Raw genomic sequence first — 17,857 nt, forward strand, 5'->3', positions numbered from 1 at the left:
ATGGGTTCAATCTCTGGTTCAGGAAGATGTCACATGCCACAGGGCGACTAAGCCCGTGCACCAGAACTATTGAAGACCAAGTGCTTTAGAACCCAGGGTCCACAACAAAAGTTACTCCAATGGGAAGCCCAGCCTGCACATTGCAACTAAAGAGAAGCCCGGCCCACAGCAACTAGAGAAAGCCCATGAGCAGCAGTGAACACCGAGCAGCCAAAAAATAAATAAATAAAATTTAAAAAACCAAAAATTAGGCATATAAAGCTACTAAAGTAACACATACTAAGACATATGCTAAGTAGGCAGATACTAAAGGAGTAAACTTAAAAGCCTACTTTTATTTATCCACATTTCTTATTTCTGTTTCTCCCTCTCTAAGTGAAAGTAAAGCTTAAAAATACATAAATATAGTTCCTCTTCATTTAAGTCCTGTGTTCTTATACCATGAAGGAATCTAACTTAACAACTTTTTTAAATGACAATCTGAGTCAAAGCATTTTGTTTGTCGTTGTTCAGTTGCTATGTTGCGGCTGACTCTTTGCAACCTCATGGGCTGTAGCCTGCCAGGCTCCTCTGTCCATGGGATTTCCCAGGCAAGAATACTGGAGTGGGTAGCCGTTCTTTTCCAAGGGTCTTCCTGACCCAGTGATCAGGTCTCCTGCTTTGCAGGCAGATTCTTTACCATCTGAGTCACCTGGGAAGCCCGAGTCAAAGTACAATGCTCATCAGATACTGTCCCAGGGCCCCCAGATATGCGTGAAAGGACTTCTAGAAATCAATCACAATGTACATCACTAAAGCACTCATAAAATTATAAAAACACTGATTATCAGGTCTCTCATCTACTGTTCTCACGCCATCAGGAATCACATTCAGAATTTCTTCTCCTACTTCAAAAGCTGCTTATAGTTCCGGGTGACCCCAGGGAGTCTGGGGGCAAGGGGGGTGGCTTTCTCGGTGGCCCGCCTGACCATGGCGGGTCAGAGCTTACCTGCACAGGAGTGGCGGTCTTGGTAAAAGCCGATCCCACAGGTGGACACACACTGGCCCTGCTGCATCAGCAGGGGAGGCCGGCAGGATGAGCACTCGAGCCCACTGGTACAGGTGGAGCACTGCGGCTGGCAGGCTGGCTCGACAAGGGGGGGAGAAAGAGAAAGGGAACCTCTCATTAGCTCAAGGGCACCGCCCTGGTGCCAACCCCTGCACAGCCCAATTCTGGGTCACAGAGAATCAGGTAGGCAGGAAAATAACTCTACCTGTCTTCATTTACATAGCATGTATTTCATGCCAGGCAATGCGTGAAGTGCTTTACGTATATAAACGCATTTAATCTTCACAACAACGCTATGAGGTAGAGTATCAATCCCAATGTTACAAATGATGAGCAAGCTCAGAGAGGTAAAATAATCTGCTCGAGATCAAGGTCACATGAAGCTGGCATTGGAAGCCAGGCAGTTAGGCTCAAGGGTCTTGCTCTTCTCTTCTTATCAGTTTGCCCCCAATAGCTTTCTCACTCAATCATTTATAAGAACACCCCTTATTCAAGAGATATAAATAACTTCCAAGAGGTTTGTAGATTTATGAATCAGAAGAGAGAGTAGGGAGAAGTGAATAATTACATAAATAATAAAAGCAGTTGACTTTTATTGAGGCCTAACAACATCCCAGACACTATTCTAAGCACTTGATGTGTACACACACATGTAATCCTTACCACGCCTCCTGAGGAAGGTACTGGGACCACCCCACTTTACAGGTAAGAATGCTGAGGCGCAGAGAGGTTATACTCAGCCAGGGTGTAAACCCACATATTCTAAAATGGATAATTAACCCCCTGAGTTAGAGATAGGAGAAAAAGTAACTATGATTTGGCCTCAACCAAGTTCAATTCTCCCAATGAGAGCTCCCTCTCATATGTATTATGTGATTCAGTAGTGCCTGATGCTGTGTGACCCTATAGACTATAGCCCACCAGGCTCCTCTGTCCATGGGATTCTCCAGGCAAGGATATTAAAGTGGGTAGCTATTTCCTTCTCCAGGAGATCCTTCTGAACCAGGGATTGAGCCTGCATCTCTTACATCTCCTGCATTGGCAGACGGGTTCTTTATCACTAGCACCACCTGGGAAGCCCCATATGTACTATAAGATTCTGAAATGCACATGAACCCCCTCTGAATCCTCTGGTAACCCACAAGAGGTAAGCTCTGTTATCAATTATCTGTGTGATATTAAGCAAGCCAGCTCATTCTCTGGTCCACAGATTCCCCATTAGCAAAACAATAAAGTTCTAGTAAGTGATCTCGAAGGTCATGTTACCTCTGAAGTTCTATCTTGGATTAACAGATGACTATCCTTGAAAGCGAGAAATCCAGCCATGGCTACCTAGTAAATATCTGACTGCCCCATCGTCTATTAATACCTCCCGGTAAAAGTGGAAACACCCATCAGATGTGAGATGGGTGTAGAGAGGTCAAGTAGCCTATGGATGACATTACCCCCTTCTCAAGGTTTTTGGAAGCTGTGCGTTTCCTGCACCATGACCCCACCCAGGACACCAGTGAGCCTCAGTCCCTCCCTGGGTGGTCTGCCTGGAGCCTTACCTAAGCAGAAAGCACCAGATTGGTAAAACCCCAGACCACAGCTGTGCACACACTGTCCATTCCTCAGCAACTTGGTGGGATCCTGACAGAGGTCACAGTGGTCTGGAGACTGAGAGCAGGTCAAGCAGTCTGGGTGGCAACGAACTATGATCAAGGACAAAGAAGAGGAGAACTCAGTAAAGACCATATGATTTCTCTTACCTCCTTCTAACAAGGGGTCTATGGGGTATATGGATCTGTATCGCATATCGAGAAAACTCTGGGTATGTGTGAGAAAGGACTCCAAATAGCAAAACTGATTTCAATGCAAGATTTCAAGGAATTGCTCCTTGACTGAAAAACAGTATGTCCCCAAAGTGAAGACATTAAAAACAATACCAAACTAGCCCTTTGCTGACAATTTACCACCAAGTTCAGTGATGATCCCAATGACTGGTAATGAGGTTTGAAATCTTGGAGGAAAAAAGAAGAAAAAAGTGGCTGTATTGTTTTTTTAGAAAATAATAACTATTTTTCAACAGTATAGGTTTTATGCATGAAAAGGGCTGTAGAGGATCTGTAAAAAAAATATGGAGAAAACTCTGGGGATGAAAAAGGACTCCAAATAGCAAAATTGATTTCAATGTAAGATTTCAAGGAATTGCTCCTTGTTTGAAATACAATCACTGTGTCCCCAAAGTGAAAACATTAAAAACATTACCAAACTAGGCCTTTTCATGCTTCTGTCTCCTAGAATACCTCTAGAAACAGGAATGACTAGTTCCATGATAGATGATTTAAACAGATTCAGTGATTTATAATTTCCTAGAAGTTTTTCCTAACCTTTGATATGCATAAAGGTTAAAACATAAAACCTACACTACTGAAAAATAGTTATTATATTCTTAAAAAATATACAGCTATTTTTTCTTATTTTTCCTCCAAGATTTCAAACCTCATTACCAGTCACTGGGATCATCACTGAACTTGATGGTAAACTGTCAGCACAGGACCACTGTTAGGTTTCACAGTTGTCGAGGACCTGATTTTCAAGGTTTGGGAAATTATAATACGCTACATATTTGTTTTGGAAAGCCCAAAGAATCACTTTGGTGAGGGTAAAGTAAAGAAACCCTGACATTGCCATGATTTTCCCACGATAAACTCTTCATGGAAACACCGATTAGCCAAAATATGTTGAGTGCCACAAGTGCAACTGCCAATATGAAAAACTGCAGATGAAAACAATTAATTATGAAATATGAGTGCAAGAAAATGCCACTTCTCCAAGGCAGACTGAGCTCTCAGGCAAATTACTGCTCAGCCAGAGCAACTCTAGGGCTTGCCAACAATTATTAACTGGAACTAATTCATCCCCAGGTGATTTGAAGGCAGAGTTGCAGAACAAGTAGATAAAATTTTCTTTTGGAAGAAATTAATGGATCCTTCAACTTCAAAAACCCATTTGAGAACTCCAAAAGGAACCATCTGTTTAATAGTTCATCTTAAAGAAATGAACATCCATAACAAACTTGCAACAATTTTTCTTCTATCTTTGACAACAAAGCAGTCCTAGTAACCATATTTGCCTTTATAAGTTCTTGAACATTATTGTATTTTACTTTCACAATAACTTTGCAAGGAAGGTAAGGCCGTTTTATCAACAAGAACATGAAGATTCAGAGAGGACCAATGACTTGTGCGAGGTCACCTACTCATAATCAGCTGAGTTTGGCAAACGTATGGGCCAAGATTAAATAGCATCATTTGTTAGAAAAAATTAAGAAGAAACAAACAAACAAACCGAGTGAGTGCATAGAGAAAAATAAGCAAGGGGCGGGAGGAGAGGAGATCTCTCTGAATTGTGTGGCAGTAAGAACAGCTCAGCAGACAGAAATTGGTCATGGACCCACCTGATGTGCAATCGGGACAGCACTGTCCCTCCACCACCTGGGCTAGTGTGGCCGCCGGACAGGGAGGACAGGAGGGCTCATAGCAAGTTACCTGAGCCCCCCGGCACTCACACACCTTGCAAGGGCCATCCTCCCACTTCTCCCCCTCCTGCAGGAAACAGCAAAGAAGGACGTTGTTATCAGAGTGCAGAGATTCAGAAGTCGGTTGGCTGGTAGAGAACACATGATTTCCATAAGGGTCAAAGTGAAGGGTCCTGATTAGTACCATGTCAAACCTAACTCTGAAACAGGACATCAGTAGAATAATTCAAGCCAGTCAATCCTAAAGGAAATCAACCCTGAATATTCATTGCAAGGACTGATGCTGAAAATGAAGCTGCAATCCTTTGGCCATCTGATGGGAAGAGCCAACTTCTTGGAAAAGACCTCGATGCTGGGAGAGATTGAAGGCCAAAGGAGAAGGGGATAGCAGAGGATAAGATAGTTAGATACCATCACTGACTCAGTTAACATGAATTTGAGCAAACTCTGGGAGACAACGGAAGCCAGAGGAGCCTGGCATACTACAGTCCATGGGGTTGCAAAGAGTCGGACATGATTTAGTGACTGAACAACAACAAGAGTTATAAATTTAAAAGGATAGCGTCTCTCCTTCTTTGTTCATAATTGATTTATTTTAAAGTAGAACCAGGCAGAAAGATAAAATGTGAAAGCATTCTGGGGCTTCCAGAATATGCAAGAAGCATATAACACTTGTTTCTCAACCTATCTCAGCAAAAAAAAAAAAAAAAAAAAAAAACCAGAAGGGATTACTATGTACCTGGTGATTAGCAGGTACATTAAATACAATCTTTATAACAACAGCAGGAAGCAGGTCAAAATGCTGAATTTCCTTATTGTTACTACAGTAAAAGCAACAGTAGGGTCATGTATTCTTACAGTGACAGCTCTCGCATACCCACATTTAGTGGGCCGTGGATGTGCCATGGGCTTTCTCACACTAAATATTCTTTTCAGCCAAGCAAATGATGATAATAAACATTAGTGCTTTGACAGAGCGTCCAAAGTGAATTATAAAGAGCAATTCCTTTCTGCTCACTGTGCTATTCACCCTGGAGATAGAAAAGAGACAAAAGTTCCTAACAGAATGTTTGGGGACATGAAGGAGGTATTGTTAAAGAGAATAAAAGGGCATACTTTAAAATAAAGTTTTGATAAAATGTTTATTAAGTCAGTTGATGTTAAGCATTCTGAACAATTAATGTTGCCAGTATTTAGCAAAAGTTCAATGAATCAGTCTTTGCTATCATTACAATTCTTAATCCCAGACCATAGTGCCATCAAATATGACTATCAAAAATACTGAGCATTAAGGTTTCCCAGGACAGTTTATGTAGATCACTACTTAAAATAATTTTCTACATATTTATCTACAAGCTAAAAATTTATACTTACTGGAATACGTTTAACTTTACTTGCATTTGAGGACATCTAGGAACAAAGCAAAACAGAAATATATTTATTTTTATACTACTAAAAACACCATTAGGCTGATCTAGTCATTTTTTGAATAGGAAATATCCATTTTTCCCCAAGTAACAAGCAACTTCAGTCACTGTTTATGAACAGAAATAAAATATGTATCAAAAACAAGAAAAGCATACCAATATGAGGTGAAGACAAAATGCCTAGGAAATATTTTTGAATTCTTATTCTCACTTTGTGCTGGAGTATTTGGCTTCAATTCCCCTCAATACCAAGGACTTTGCAGGCAAGAGACCTAAGCTTGTAAGAGCAAATTCTTGAAACTCCTATGGTACTGCAGCATCATGGGAATTTGTGCTTATTTAAAACAATTTGCTTTTATTGAATTCTACTGGGCTTAATTTACCTCCAGAAATGGACAGGAAAATTAATACTGTGATAAAGAGAGAAAACACAACTTCAATATTTATAGGGAATCTTTAATCTCCTAAATTCTTAGGAAACAAAGGTGACTAAATTATGAAGTATCAATATGAAGCAAACAATGCCAACAGCATGATGATAATAATAATAATCTTAAGCTTCTTTATATGCCAGGAATTGTTCTAACTTTATATGCATCATCTCAATAGACCCATGAGATAAGTACTATTTTTATCTCTATAGCTGAGGATTAAGTTAACTTGCCCAAGGTCATTGTCAGTATGCGACAAATTAGGGGTTTGAATTTAGAGCTCGCATGTTTTAACCCTACACAACACAGCATCCCCAGCTTATACAAAACATTGGCAAGTTGACAGATGCAATTCACCCAGATCACAAGAGAAAAGGGTGTAGGAATCAGTTCACCAGTCAAAGCACCTAATCCTAATACTGATAATCCCACTTTGAATGGTCAGTGAAGCAGTTGTATCTATGATTAACAGACTGTGCTTTTAAGAACACATTGAATTTATCAACATTCCAAGAACCCCATGTGGAAAATAAGAGCTATAAAGATAGAGCAAATTTGAAGAGATTAAGATAAATATGTTTCCCTGGGGGTATAGAAGAAAAAAAAGTACAGATTTAGGGATAAATAAAACCTTAACTAATAGAGTTTTGCTCTACATCCAACACATCAAAATCCTTTCTGCTCTACCTGCAGAATAAATCTAGAGCCTGATCACTTTATATCACTGCCTCCCTAGACCAAACCACCACCATTTTCCTCCAGACTACTGCAAAAACCTTCTAACCGAACCACCTTTTGTCACTTGCCCATATGGTGGCCAATGTGACTCTCTCACAAGTAAGCCCCTCACAGCTCTGCTCTGCTCAAGACTGTCCAGCAGCTCCCGTCTGGGTCCGGGTGAAACCGGGTTCCAGGCTACCTCCTGCACCTCATCTCAGAGCCTTTTCCCCTCATTCCCTTGGTTCCAGCCAAGCTCACTTTCTTGCTGATTCCTGGACCTGCTAAGCACACTTCTTCACTGTTTTTTCGTTTGCTGTTTCCTCTTCCTGGTTTGTATCCCCCTCCACCACAACCCTGGCTCACTCCCTCAGCATCTTCTTTCAGGTTTTGCTCAAATTTCTCTTCATGAGAGGACTGCCCCATCATCCGATGTAAAAGACGCCTCTCGCCCCTCAGTTACTACCCAGCTGTTTCATTTTCAAAGTGGTGCCCGTCACCACCCAACACATGTGTTTGTCGTCTATCTGCCCACTGTGAAAAAAAAAGCTCCTTGAGAACAGGGGTTCTGTCTGTTGGGTGGGCTTCTGTATCTCCAGTACCTGGCACAACAGTTGTGCAATCATGTCTGTTAAACAAGTGAATGGGTAAAAGAAATGAGAAGGTAATGCCCCCTTATTAAACTAATTTCCAAAGATTCATTTTTATTAGTCTTCAGTTATTAGCCCGATACTCACAAATTCTGCATTTTCTTCGTAAACACAATAACCATTCCTTGAAATGCATTCAGGACAGCATTTTCCCTCTAAGTGAATTAATTCTTCACCCTGAAGAATAAAGGTTGCAGAAGTACACACCAAATTAACATCTCCAGGTAGCGGCACTAAATTGCAAAGTGGCTGAATTCCCTGAGTAGAATGAAAAGCCATAACATACCCATCTGCTTTGACTCATGACTTACTGAATCTCCCATGTGCTATAACCCTATGAAAAGCCTAGTCAATACAGCTCATCCCTTCCTCCAAGTATTTTTTTCTTTCCAGTTCTCATGATCTTTGTGTATGATTTCCTACCCATGACCGGGAACTCCCATGAAGAAGAAAGGCCACAAGTAATCTTGTAGTCATGGAAAGTTATGAGTTTCAGAAAAGGACCTTAAATTTATCTTCAAGGCTTGAACTTGTGATTTGATTTCATTAACAGTGCTCAAATCACACCAACATTTTCCCTTGAATACAAAATCAGGCACATCCCTATATGCACAGATGACATCTCAGGCATAAATTAAACAACAGGAAACTAATTTCTACTCAATATTCTGAAACTGTTATCAAATTCACATAATCACTATTTAAAAAATTACAAGAGGAAGGAAAGAAATGCCACACTAGAAAGGCAGATATTAAACTTTCAAAGTCATCATTTTATCACTTTTAACTTATCAAAATCAATCATTTCAAAATATTTATTATAAAATAATAAATGCTTACTATAAAAATAATTCTGAATTCTATAACTTAGAAAACATAATTTCATTAAACATAAGTCCTACCTCCCAGGAAATCTGCTATTAAAAAGACAAGTTTTGTTTACAACTTTTCATATGAATATAGTAACATCTAATATCTGTAGGTTAAAGAGTATTCTTTAAAACACTTTCCACTTTCTAAAGATGTATCTACTTTTTAAAAAATGATGATGCTTCTTTACATGAAGACATTATTTAATTTGTGATCTATATTACATTTGAAGTGTAAAAACCATGTTAGGTAAAACCTGAATAATATAAAATTGCATAAACAGAATAATCACAGTATTTTATGTTTAAAAACACTGTGCACTAAAGAAAATATGATATAGATCAATGGAACAGAATAGAAAGCCCAGAGATAAATCCACGAACCTATGGACACCTTATCTTTGACAAAGGAGGCAAGGATATACAATGGAAAAAAGACAATCTCTTTAACAAGTGGTGCTGGGAAAACTGGTCAACCACTTGTAAAAGAATGAAACTAGAACACTTTCTAACACCATACACAAAAATAAACTCAAAATGGATTAAAGATCTAAATGTAAGACCAGAAACTATAAAACTCCTAGAGGAGAACATAGGCAAAACACTCTCCGACATAAATCACAGCAAGATCTTCTATGACCCACCTCCCAGAATATTGGAAATAAAAGCAAAAATAAACAAATGGGACCTAATGAAACTTAAAAGCTTTTGCACAACAAAGGAAACTATAAGTAAGGTGAAAAGACAGACCTCAGATTGGGAGAAAATAATAGCAAATGAAGAAACAGACAAAGGATTAATCTCAAAAATATACAAGCAACTCCTGCAGTTCAATTCCAGAAAAATAAATGACCCAATCAAAAAATGGGCCAAAGAACTAAACAGACATTTCTCCAAAGAAGACATACAGATGGCTAACAAACACATGAAAAGATGCTCCACATCACTCATTATCAGAGAAATGCAAATCAAAACCACAATGAGGTACCATTACACGCCAGTCAGGATGGCTGCTATCCAAAAGTCTACAAGCAATAAATGCTGGAGAGGGTGTGGAGAAAAGGGAACCCTCTTACACTGTTGGTGGGAATGCAAACTAGTACAGCCATTATGGAAAACAGTGTGGAGATTTCTTAAAAAACTGGAACTAGAACTGCCATATGACCCAGCAATACCACTTCTGGGCATACACACTGAGGAATCCAGATCTGAAAGAGACACGTGCACCCCAATGTTCATCGAGGCACTGTTTATAATAGCCAGGACATGGAAGCAACCTAGATGCCCATCAGCAGATGAATGGATAAGGAAGCTGTGGTACATATACACCATGGAATATTACTCAGCCGTTAAAAAGAATTCATTTGAATCAGTTCTAATGAGATGGATGAAACTGGAGCCCATTATACAGAGTGAGGTGAGCCAGAAAGATAAAGAACATTACAGTATACTAACAGATATATACGGAATTTAGAAAGATGGTAACGATGGCCCTATATGCAGGGCAGAAGAAGAGACGCAGAAGTACAGAACAGACTTTTGAACTCTGTGGGAGAAGGGGAGGGTGGGATGTTTCGAAAGAACAGCATGTATATTATCTGTGGTGAAACAGACCACCAGCCCAGGTGGGAGGCATGAGTCAAGTGCTCGGGCCTGTTGGGCTGGGAAGATCCAGAGGAATCGGGTAGAGAGGGAGGTGGGATGGGAGACCGGGATGGGGAATTTGTGTAACTCTATGGCTGATTCATATCAATGTATGACAAAACCCACTGAAAAATAAAAATTAAAAAAAAATAAATAAATAAAAAATAAAACACACACACACACACAAAAAAAAGAAAATATGAAAGAAAAGCATTGGCTGTCTTTCAATTGCAGCATTATGAATGGATTTTAAAGTCTATTTTCTACTTCTCTTGAGCCTTCAATTTTCTAAGTGAATATGTATTATTTTAATGGAACTATCACTTTTAAAAGAAACCCAAAAATATATGAACGACCACAATTTTTATAATATTGAAAAAGTTATTTGGAAAAGGAGGGGGTTAGATAGATCACCATTCCTCAAAATTTCATGCCAGTCAGAGGGTGCTACAGGGAGCAGACGTATTTACATATAAATTGTTTTGCAGAAACGTGACAACTCAGCTGGTAGTGAAGGTCTAACCCACAAACACAGAGAAATTTGCTTTCCAAGCATATAAAGGGGTTTATAAACGTGTAATCTAAGTCACTTAAAACAATGTTTTGAAACAAGACAGAGTACGCGTACTTCTATTAAAGTTGAAATGCATGAGACATCCTTGAGTGCCTACTACAATAGACAGACAAAACTGAAAATAGATCCTGCATCACTCTGATAAGGCCAAGAAGGTAGCTTCTCTGAGTCTTCAAAAGCTCCTGAAAATAACCACTAGCCCTGCTCCTGGGGAGTGAGGATGCAGTTTCTGTGAGGCAGGAAGTTCTAAATAGATTTGCTATTTATAGACATCTGGATGTCCCAGACTGCATCAGTTCACTGCGATGAGGAGCTTGCTCCAATTAGCATCAGACTTTGGCTCTGAGAAAAATTGCTTTGTGAAACAAAACTAACTCTTCTTTTTAAGAGGATTCTGCTGCATAGGCCAGATGGAATTTGCTATCCCCTCACCACTGAATCCACCAGCATCCATCCACCAGATAGAGACTCTTGTCATTCCACCAACCTGCCCACTGGAAGAAAAAACATTTTTTTGAGGGAATTTTCCTCCGCTGGAGAAGGGAAAAGCACCTCACATTTACGGCATGACTACCTTCTTCCATGTCTTTTGCTAGAAACTTTGATTCCCTTACCATTTTATCTCTCATATATGAATGTTGAGTGAGGTCTTTAAAAAAAAAAAATGGCAAACCGACTTCATCACTTGAATTCATGCTCAAAGATAATACTAAATATAGAAACATGGAAATCATCCTGTCATGCTATTCTACTGCTGATTTACTTATATTTAAATGTCTAGGGATTTGGTTTTATACATCAATGATAAGGGTCATGCCACTTGCTCCTTTATCAACAAAGAAAAGCTGTTTGTTATTTCAATGCTATCATAACATTGCTGTTGATAATAATGCAATAATTATTACAATGGTGATGCTGCACAATTTTGCCTCTTTCTCTAGAAGTTTACTTTTCTGCACCTTTGTGGATATAAACACAGACTTATTCTACCTTTGGTATGAAGATTAGAAATCAAATGACCTTGATATATTTTAGAATAGGCAGAAAATGGGGTAGAATTGAGTAGAAATCCCAATAGTGTACTTTTACTGCTTCCCTTGGCAAATGTTATTATTTTCTCCAGGTGCTCCTAACGCATTTTATTCATGTTAATTCCTAATAATTGGTGTCATTGCATATTATAATTCCTATGTATGTATCCGACTTCCCTCGAAAAGCCTGGGAACTCTTGAGATTAAAATGTATCTTATTCATCTTGTTATCTCCACACAGAAGTTAAGAAGTGAGTATCCCAGGCTTTCATAAGGTCATTGAGAAAGTGAAAGTGTTAATCACTCAGTCGTGTCCGATTCTTTGCCATCCCATGGACTGTAGCCCGCCAGGCACCTCTATCGAATTCTCCAGGCAAGAATACTGGAGAGGGTTGCCGTTCCCTTTTCCAGAGGAGCTTCCTGACCCAGGGATCAAACCCACGTCTCCTGCATTGCAGGCAGATTCTTTACCATCTGAGCCACCAGGGAAGACACTTAAGTGACTTTTGCACAAGGTCATTAAGTGAAGCAATTTATGGAAGTACAGCCCAGAAAGAAGGCTGAGGGATATTTTTTGCACCGTTCAGTATTGGTTAAAATTTCCCATCTGGTAGTACATTCAGTGTAGAATCCAGGGTCTTAAAACAATATGTGCTAACTGATTAAAGATCTGGAGAAATAGGCTAAAGGCATTAGAACTCAATTCATAAAAGAGAAGACGAGTGGGCGTGGGCGGAGAATGAGAGGGGGGTGCTATGGGGTGACCTGCGGAACACTGAGACGCGTTCCACTGGCTTCATCAGCTGCTCCCCACTTCCCTAAGAACAGAGGAGAGGACCTGGCTTATGCTACCACTGCAGGAGCCACAGAAGACTGGCAGGTACTCGCAAATGCTTTAACACTGGGGGTGGGGGGTCAAATTATTTCCTGTGAGTGAGACTCTTGGTACAGACCTGACTGAAACTAGGTGGTTAAGGACCCACCCTACCAGGATCACCTCTCCCAGATTTTCCACAAAGCCTGGGATACCAGACAAATTAAAACCTTGGAAATAACCCAGCATCCTCTGGGCAGACTGCCAAAGCCAGGAAGCCCAGTCTTGGCCCCAGAGAGAGAGAGAGAGGGAAACAGAAGAGGGCCCTGACCAGGGTTTTTCTCATCTTCATCCAACCAATCTGATTCCCCTGACATAAAGAAGAGAAATGAAAAGGCATGTAGAGGGAAATAAATCTGCGAAAGGCGAGGCCCTCTTTACCTAAATGTGTCTCAGCTCTGCTGAGACCCAGAAGTAGGAGGCAACGTGAAAAAAGAACTCTGTCGCTGACAGCCCTGTTTGATAGGCTGTTCCTCCCCAGAAGCCATGTCAAGAGGAGCTGAGACGTGGGGGAGAACAAGAAAGAAAAATGCCTTCATAGATACCCACGCTTCAGATCTTCCCAGCTCCCCTCATCCACTCAAGTTCACAACCCCCGCGGGAAACTGGTGGGGCGGATGGGAGCGGCCAGGGAGAAGGAGATAGCTTTGAAAGCAATTTGTTTTGCAGCGGGTCAAAATTGAGTTCAAAGGGAAAACAAAAAAAAGCAATTTCCCCTCCATATATATCTACAGTCCGAACAGAGGCTACTTTGTTAAAAGATTCTAGAAATTCTGCAGACAGCACAAGTCTGCAGAGGTCAACAGAGTTAATTATTTATGGGGTCTCCCTCTGTGCCTTTTTAAAACAAAGACACAAACACATTTCATTTTCTTTCCTGATTCACAGGAAGAGCCTCCAGGTGCTGGCTGGCCACTAAAAGCTGCCAGTGGGGCCTGTGACAGAAGCCGGACCCCCAGAGCACCTGCGGACTCTGCTTCAGACCCAGATTGAGCTGGGCAGCCACCAGTGACGAGGCCCAGCTGCGCTGACTGTTAGGCTTCTGTCCCATGTCATCCCTTTCTGTGTCCACGTCTCTGGCTCAGAGCTTCCCATCTAACCAGCTGCACCGAGAGCTAATAGCTCCAGGCTAGCTGTTCCAAGCCAATCTGAACAGAAAGTAACATTTACACTACAGAATCTCCGTGCTAGAAGACAACTTGAAATTAAGCCATCAAACCTGGCTGTCTCCTCTGCTGGGAAGGGACGGGAGGGAACAGGTGGGGGACCACCAATCCTGCCGGAGAGAGGGTTTCAAGTCCAAACAGAGATGCCTTCGCTCCTTACCCGGGCGCACTCCACTTTGGCACACTCTGCAGTCTGGCAGGTCACTTGGCCACGGTCACACGTGCAGAACTCACAGGCCGAGCCTTTCCAGATTTCATCCTGGTAGCGCACAAGCCCTCGGTGCGAGCAGTTTCCAGCAGGAGACACGCAGTCCTCACAGCATTGCCCCTGACGCCGAGCCCGTCTCTGACCCTGAGGAAGCAGAGAGAAGGAAGGGGAAGGGCAGTGGTCAGAAGGGCACCAAAGCATTGGAGCAAAAGGACATAAAACACCAAATTTGTACACCGTTTCCTGGTCTCAGATGGGAAAGAATCTGCCTGCAATGCAGGAGATCTGGGTTTGATCCCTGAGTCGGGAAGATCCCCTGGAGAAGGAAATTGCAACCCACTCCAGTATTCTTGCCTGGAGAATCCCATGGATGGAGGAGCCTTATGGGCTATAGTTCATGGGGTCACAAAGAGTCAGACATGGACTGAGCAAGTAATACTTTCACTCTCCCTTCCCCCACCTCCCCAAATGGAGGCAGCTTCCCCTCCACCCCCACCTCCTTCCTGGGAGGCAGGTGCTTCCTACCTCTATCTCATAATCTGAGCATCATAACACTTTCTCTTCCCTCAAGGGACACGCTGAACCAAGAAGCGCATTTTGAAAATGACCTCGATAAAGGTTGGAGAATCAAGCTGCACGCGCCCACATACCTTCTCGCATCTCAATGGAGGGCAGGGCTGTTTGTGACACCTGACCTCGCCCTGGTCACACGTACATGTGGTGCAGGCATTTTCATGCCACCGCTCTCCATGCTGAAGAAAGGGGGGAAAGTGGAAAATCAAAGGTCACAGGTATCAGACAGAAACATGAGGCACATAAGACACACAACATTGTATTAGTTTTTAATTGAGTCACAGTGAATGTACTCCTGAGAAATGATAACATTCACACAGCAGGAGGCTCTAAGAAAAAAAGTCAGGAGATGTCCAAAGAGAACTTTGGATTCATTCTCATTCAACTAGATTCATTCTGCAGATGCCTTGAGGGCCTGCCTAGGTACACAGAGGCCTGGGAACACTGAGCCTCATAGGAAGTCAGTGTTGTTGGCTAATTGATGGCTATTCTTTAGCTCTTCTTTGCTGGGAGGCCCAGTTCTCATGGCCACACACTCACTTTTCCAGCTTCCCTTGTAGCCAGCCCACAGACTTTGTCCCCCAACAAGGGGACACCAGGGGAAGAGTGCTAGAGGTTGAGGAAAGGATTCTCCTTACCCCATAAAAGAAGAAAAGCCCACCCCTTTCTTCCATCAGGCTTAAGAAATGAGTGGGTGAGGACAAGCTGCCTGAAGCTGTGGAAGACACAGTGGCTGGAACATGAGGGGACAAGCCAGAAAGCAAATGCCAACATGCTGAGGATTGGAGAGTGCAAGGATCAAAAGACAACACCATGGAGACCTAACTAACCCTGAGCTTTCCCCACCGCTGGGCTTCTTGCTATGTGAGGTCATAAATGTTTCATCTTAGCCACTTTTAGAGGAGCATTTCTGTTGCTGGCAGCCAGAAACACCATAACAGATGTAGAGGCTCTTCCTTCCAGGAGGAAATAATCTAGCACATATGTGTCTACTGTATTAGACAGCAGAGATCTAGTATATAGAAAAATCATTTCCCCATGAGTTCTTTTCATCTAGACTTCAAGGGACCCATCTAGAATTTATGTCATGCATCCCCTAATACTCTTCCAGATTCTCTGCTGAGAATCAAAAATCATAATTTCTATTTACTTTTCCTCAGAATGACTGGTAAGCAAGGGAAGTAGTTGGGTTTATTTTTGATACATTCTTTGCTTTAGAATAATATAACCTTCTTTTGGTTCAGCTGCGCACTCCTAAGACAGAACATTCATTCATTCGATCTGTTGAACACACTTTCATTTGGTGCCTGCTCTGCGCTGGGTGCTGACCTACACTGTCCCAATAGTACCTTCAAGCTTGCAGGCTCCACCACCAAGCTCCCTGCCCTTCCCCTCTCTCTCCTCCCACCCCGCATTGCACCCAACCTCACTGTAAGTCAGCGGACACTGTCTTTGAATATCAGCGCATCAAGTCCAAACCAGACAGAAGTTCCCAGAGCTTCCAGGTTAAGTGTCCACTGACAGTAACCAACTGTACTCCTTTTTCCCTTCAAGAGGTGTGAACAGAAAGTTCACCACGGTTCATGAACCAGGTGCTGCTTGCCAGCACATTCTTTTATATTTCTAATCCTCTCCGATTTAATTTTTTCAGAAAGGCTTTCCATGAAGAGAAGAAATAAGCCGTTTATGTACTGAGCTACTAATGCTGGCACAGAGTCAGAAGAGGGCGGGGGCAGAATGATGGTTAGCAAGGCAGCGGGCAGACGTGTAAGAACGAGTGTCACTGCACCTACGACGGGCACATCAAAGCTTACCTCGTACACGTGGCCAGCAGCGGAGCAGGACCGCGATGAGCACTGAGGACAGCATTTTCCAGGGACGCGGACTATGGTTTCATCCTAACACCCCAAAAGGAGTCCATCAGAAGGCGATATTAACAAAATCCACAACAGTAGGAAAACTTCACTCAAGGCCAACTCAAACACGTGCCTCAAAGCAGCCAGAAATAGCAATTTCCTCTCCTTTAGTATTTATTAGTCACCTGGTGCTTTGATAAGAATTAGCACTTCTCAGGGCAGTGTAACTTGAGAAGTTTGCACATTCCTCAACTCTCAGCTACTTCTAAGAACAAATAAAAGCACGGCTAGTAGCAATAAGAATAGTACTTCCTTGGACATCTAGGTTACTTCCAAGTCCTGGCTATTGTAAACAGTGCTGCAGTGAATATTGAGGTGCATGTGTCTTTTTGAATTATGGTTTCTCAGGGTTTATGTCCAGTAAAGACCTAGATGGGTGGGATGGGGGGAGGTCCAAGACAGAGGGAATATACATATATACATATGTATATATATATTTAGCTGATTTACTTCACTGAGCAGCAGAAACCAGCACAACACTATAAAGCAACTATATCCCAACTTTAAATAATGAAAATAATAAAAAGAAGGGTAGGTTTTGTTTGACAGGTACGGTTCTAGGTACTTTATGTGAACCTGTGAAGTAGGGACTCTTATTCCCCTTTTAAAACAAGCAAAGTGAAAACCAGAAAGGTTGTGGAATTTGCCCAAGGTCACAGAGACATCTTGCCCAAGGTCATCGGTAATGGTTGGCAGAGAGGACTGAAGAATATCAGCCACTTCAACACTTCAGAATATTTACACTCCTACTGAGTTAGCACTGATAACAAAGTGAAGGGATCCCTCACTTGATAAACTATCTCACTGTTCTTCTGGATCTTTATGTGAATCCACACATTCAACTATATGCATTAGGGAGGTCCTTAATATGAAAAAAATCAATCATGCCCTTAAGTATCTTGGTGGCTCAGATGGTAAAGAATCTGCCTGCAATGCAGGAGACCCAGGTTTGATCCTTGGGTTGGGAAATCCCTGGAGAAGGGAATGGCTATCCACTCCAATCCTCTTGCCTAGAGAATTTCATGGACAGAGGAGCCAGTCAAGGGGGTCCCAAAGAGTCAGACACAAATGAGTGACTAACACTATTACTTTATTCACTTTAACATGAAAAAAATCAATCACGCCGTGAGATATCTATTAATAGGAATATGGCACTGCAGAGAAATATGGGTGATAAACATTAAATGCCCAAAGGACACCCCAACT

General features: G+C 41.8%; 1 protein-coding gene across 1 annotated transcript in view; it reads right to left on the reverse strand.

Moving 5' to 3' along the window:
- The window catches only part of FRAS1 (Fraser extracellular matrix complex subunit 1), a 506,878-nt gene that overhangs the window by 268,938 nt on the left and 220,083 nt on the right, over positions 1-17,857 (reverse strand). Inside the window, exons 7-14 of the mRNA XM_065913973.1 lie at positions 16,550-16,633; positions 14,813-14,914; positions 14,115-14,306; positions 7,884-7,973; positions 5,946-5,981; positions 4,491-4,638; positions 2,599-2,742; positions 989-1,123 (exon numbers count right to left, since the gene is read on the reverse strand). Of these exons, the coding sequence (XP_065770045.1) occupies positions 989-1,123; positions 2,599-2,742; positions 4,491-4,638; positions 5,946-5,981; positions 7,884-7,973; positions 14,115-14,306; positions 14,813-14,914; positions 16,550-16,633 (931 nt within the window). The remainder of the gene's footprint in view (positions 1-988; positions 1,124-2,598; positions 2,743-4,490; positions 4,639-5,945; positions 5,982-7,883; positions 7,974-14,114; positions 14,307-14,812; positions 14,915-16,549; positions 16,634-17,857) is intronic.

Source organism: Muntiacus reevesi, chromosome 22 (genome assembly GCF_963930625.1).
Source record: "Muntiacus reevesi chromosome 22, mMunRee1.1, whole genome shotgun sequence".
Classification (NCBI taxonomy): domain Eukaryota; kingdom Metazoa; phylum Chordata; class Mammalia; order Artiodactyla; family Cervidae; genus Muntiacus; species Muntiacus reevesi.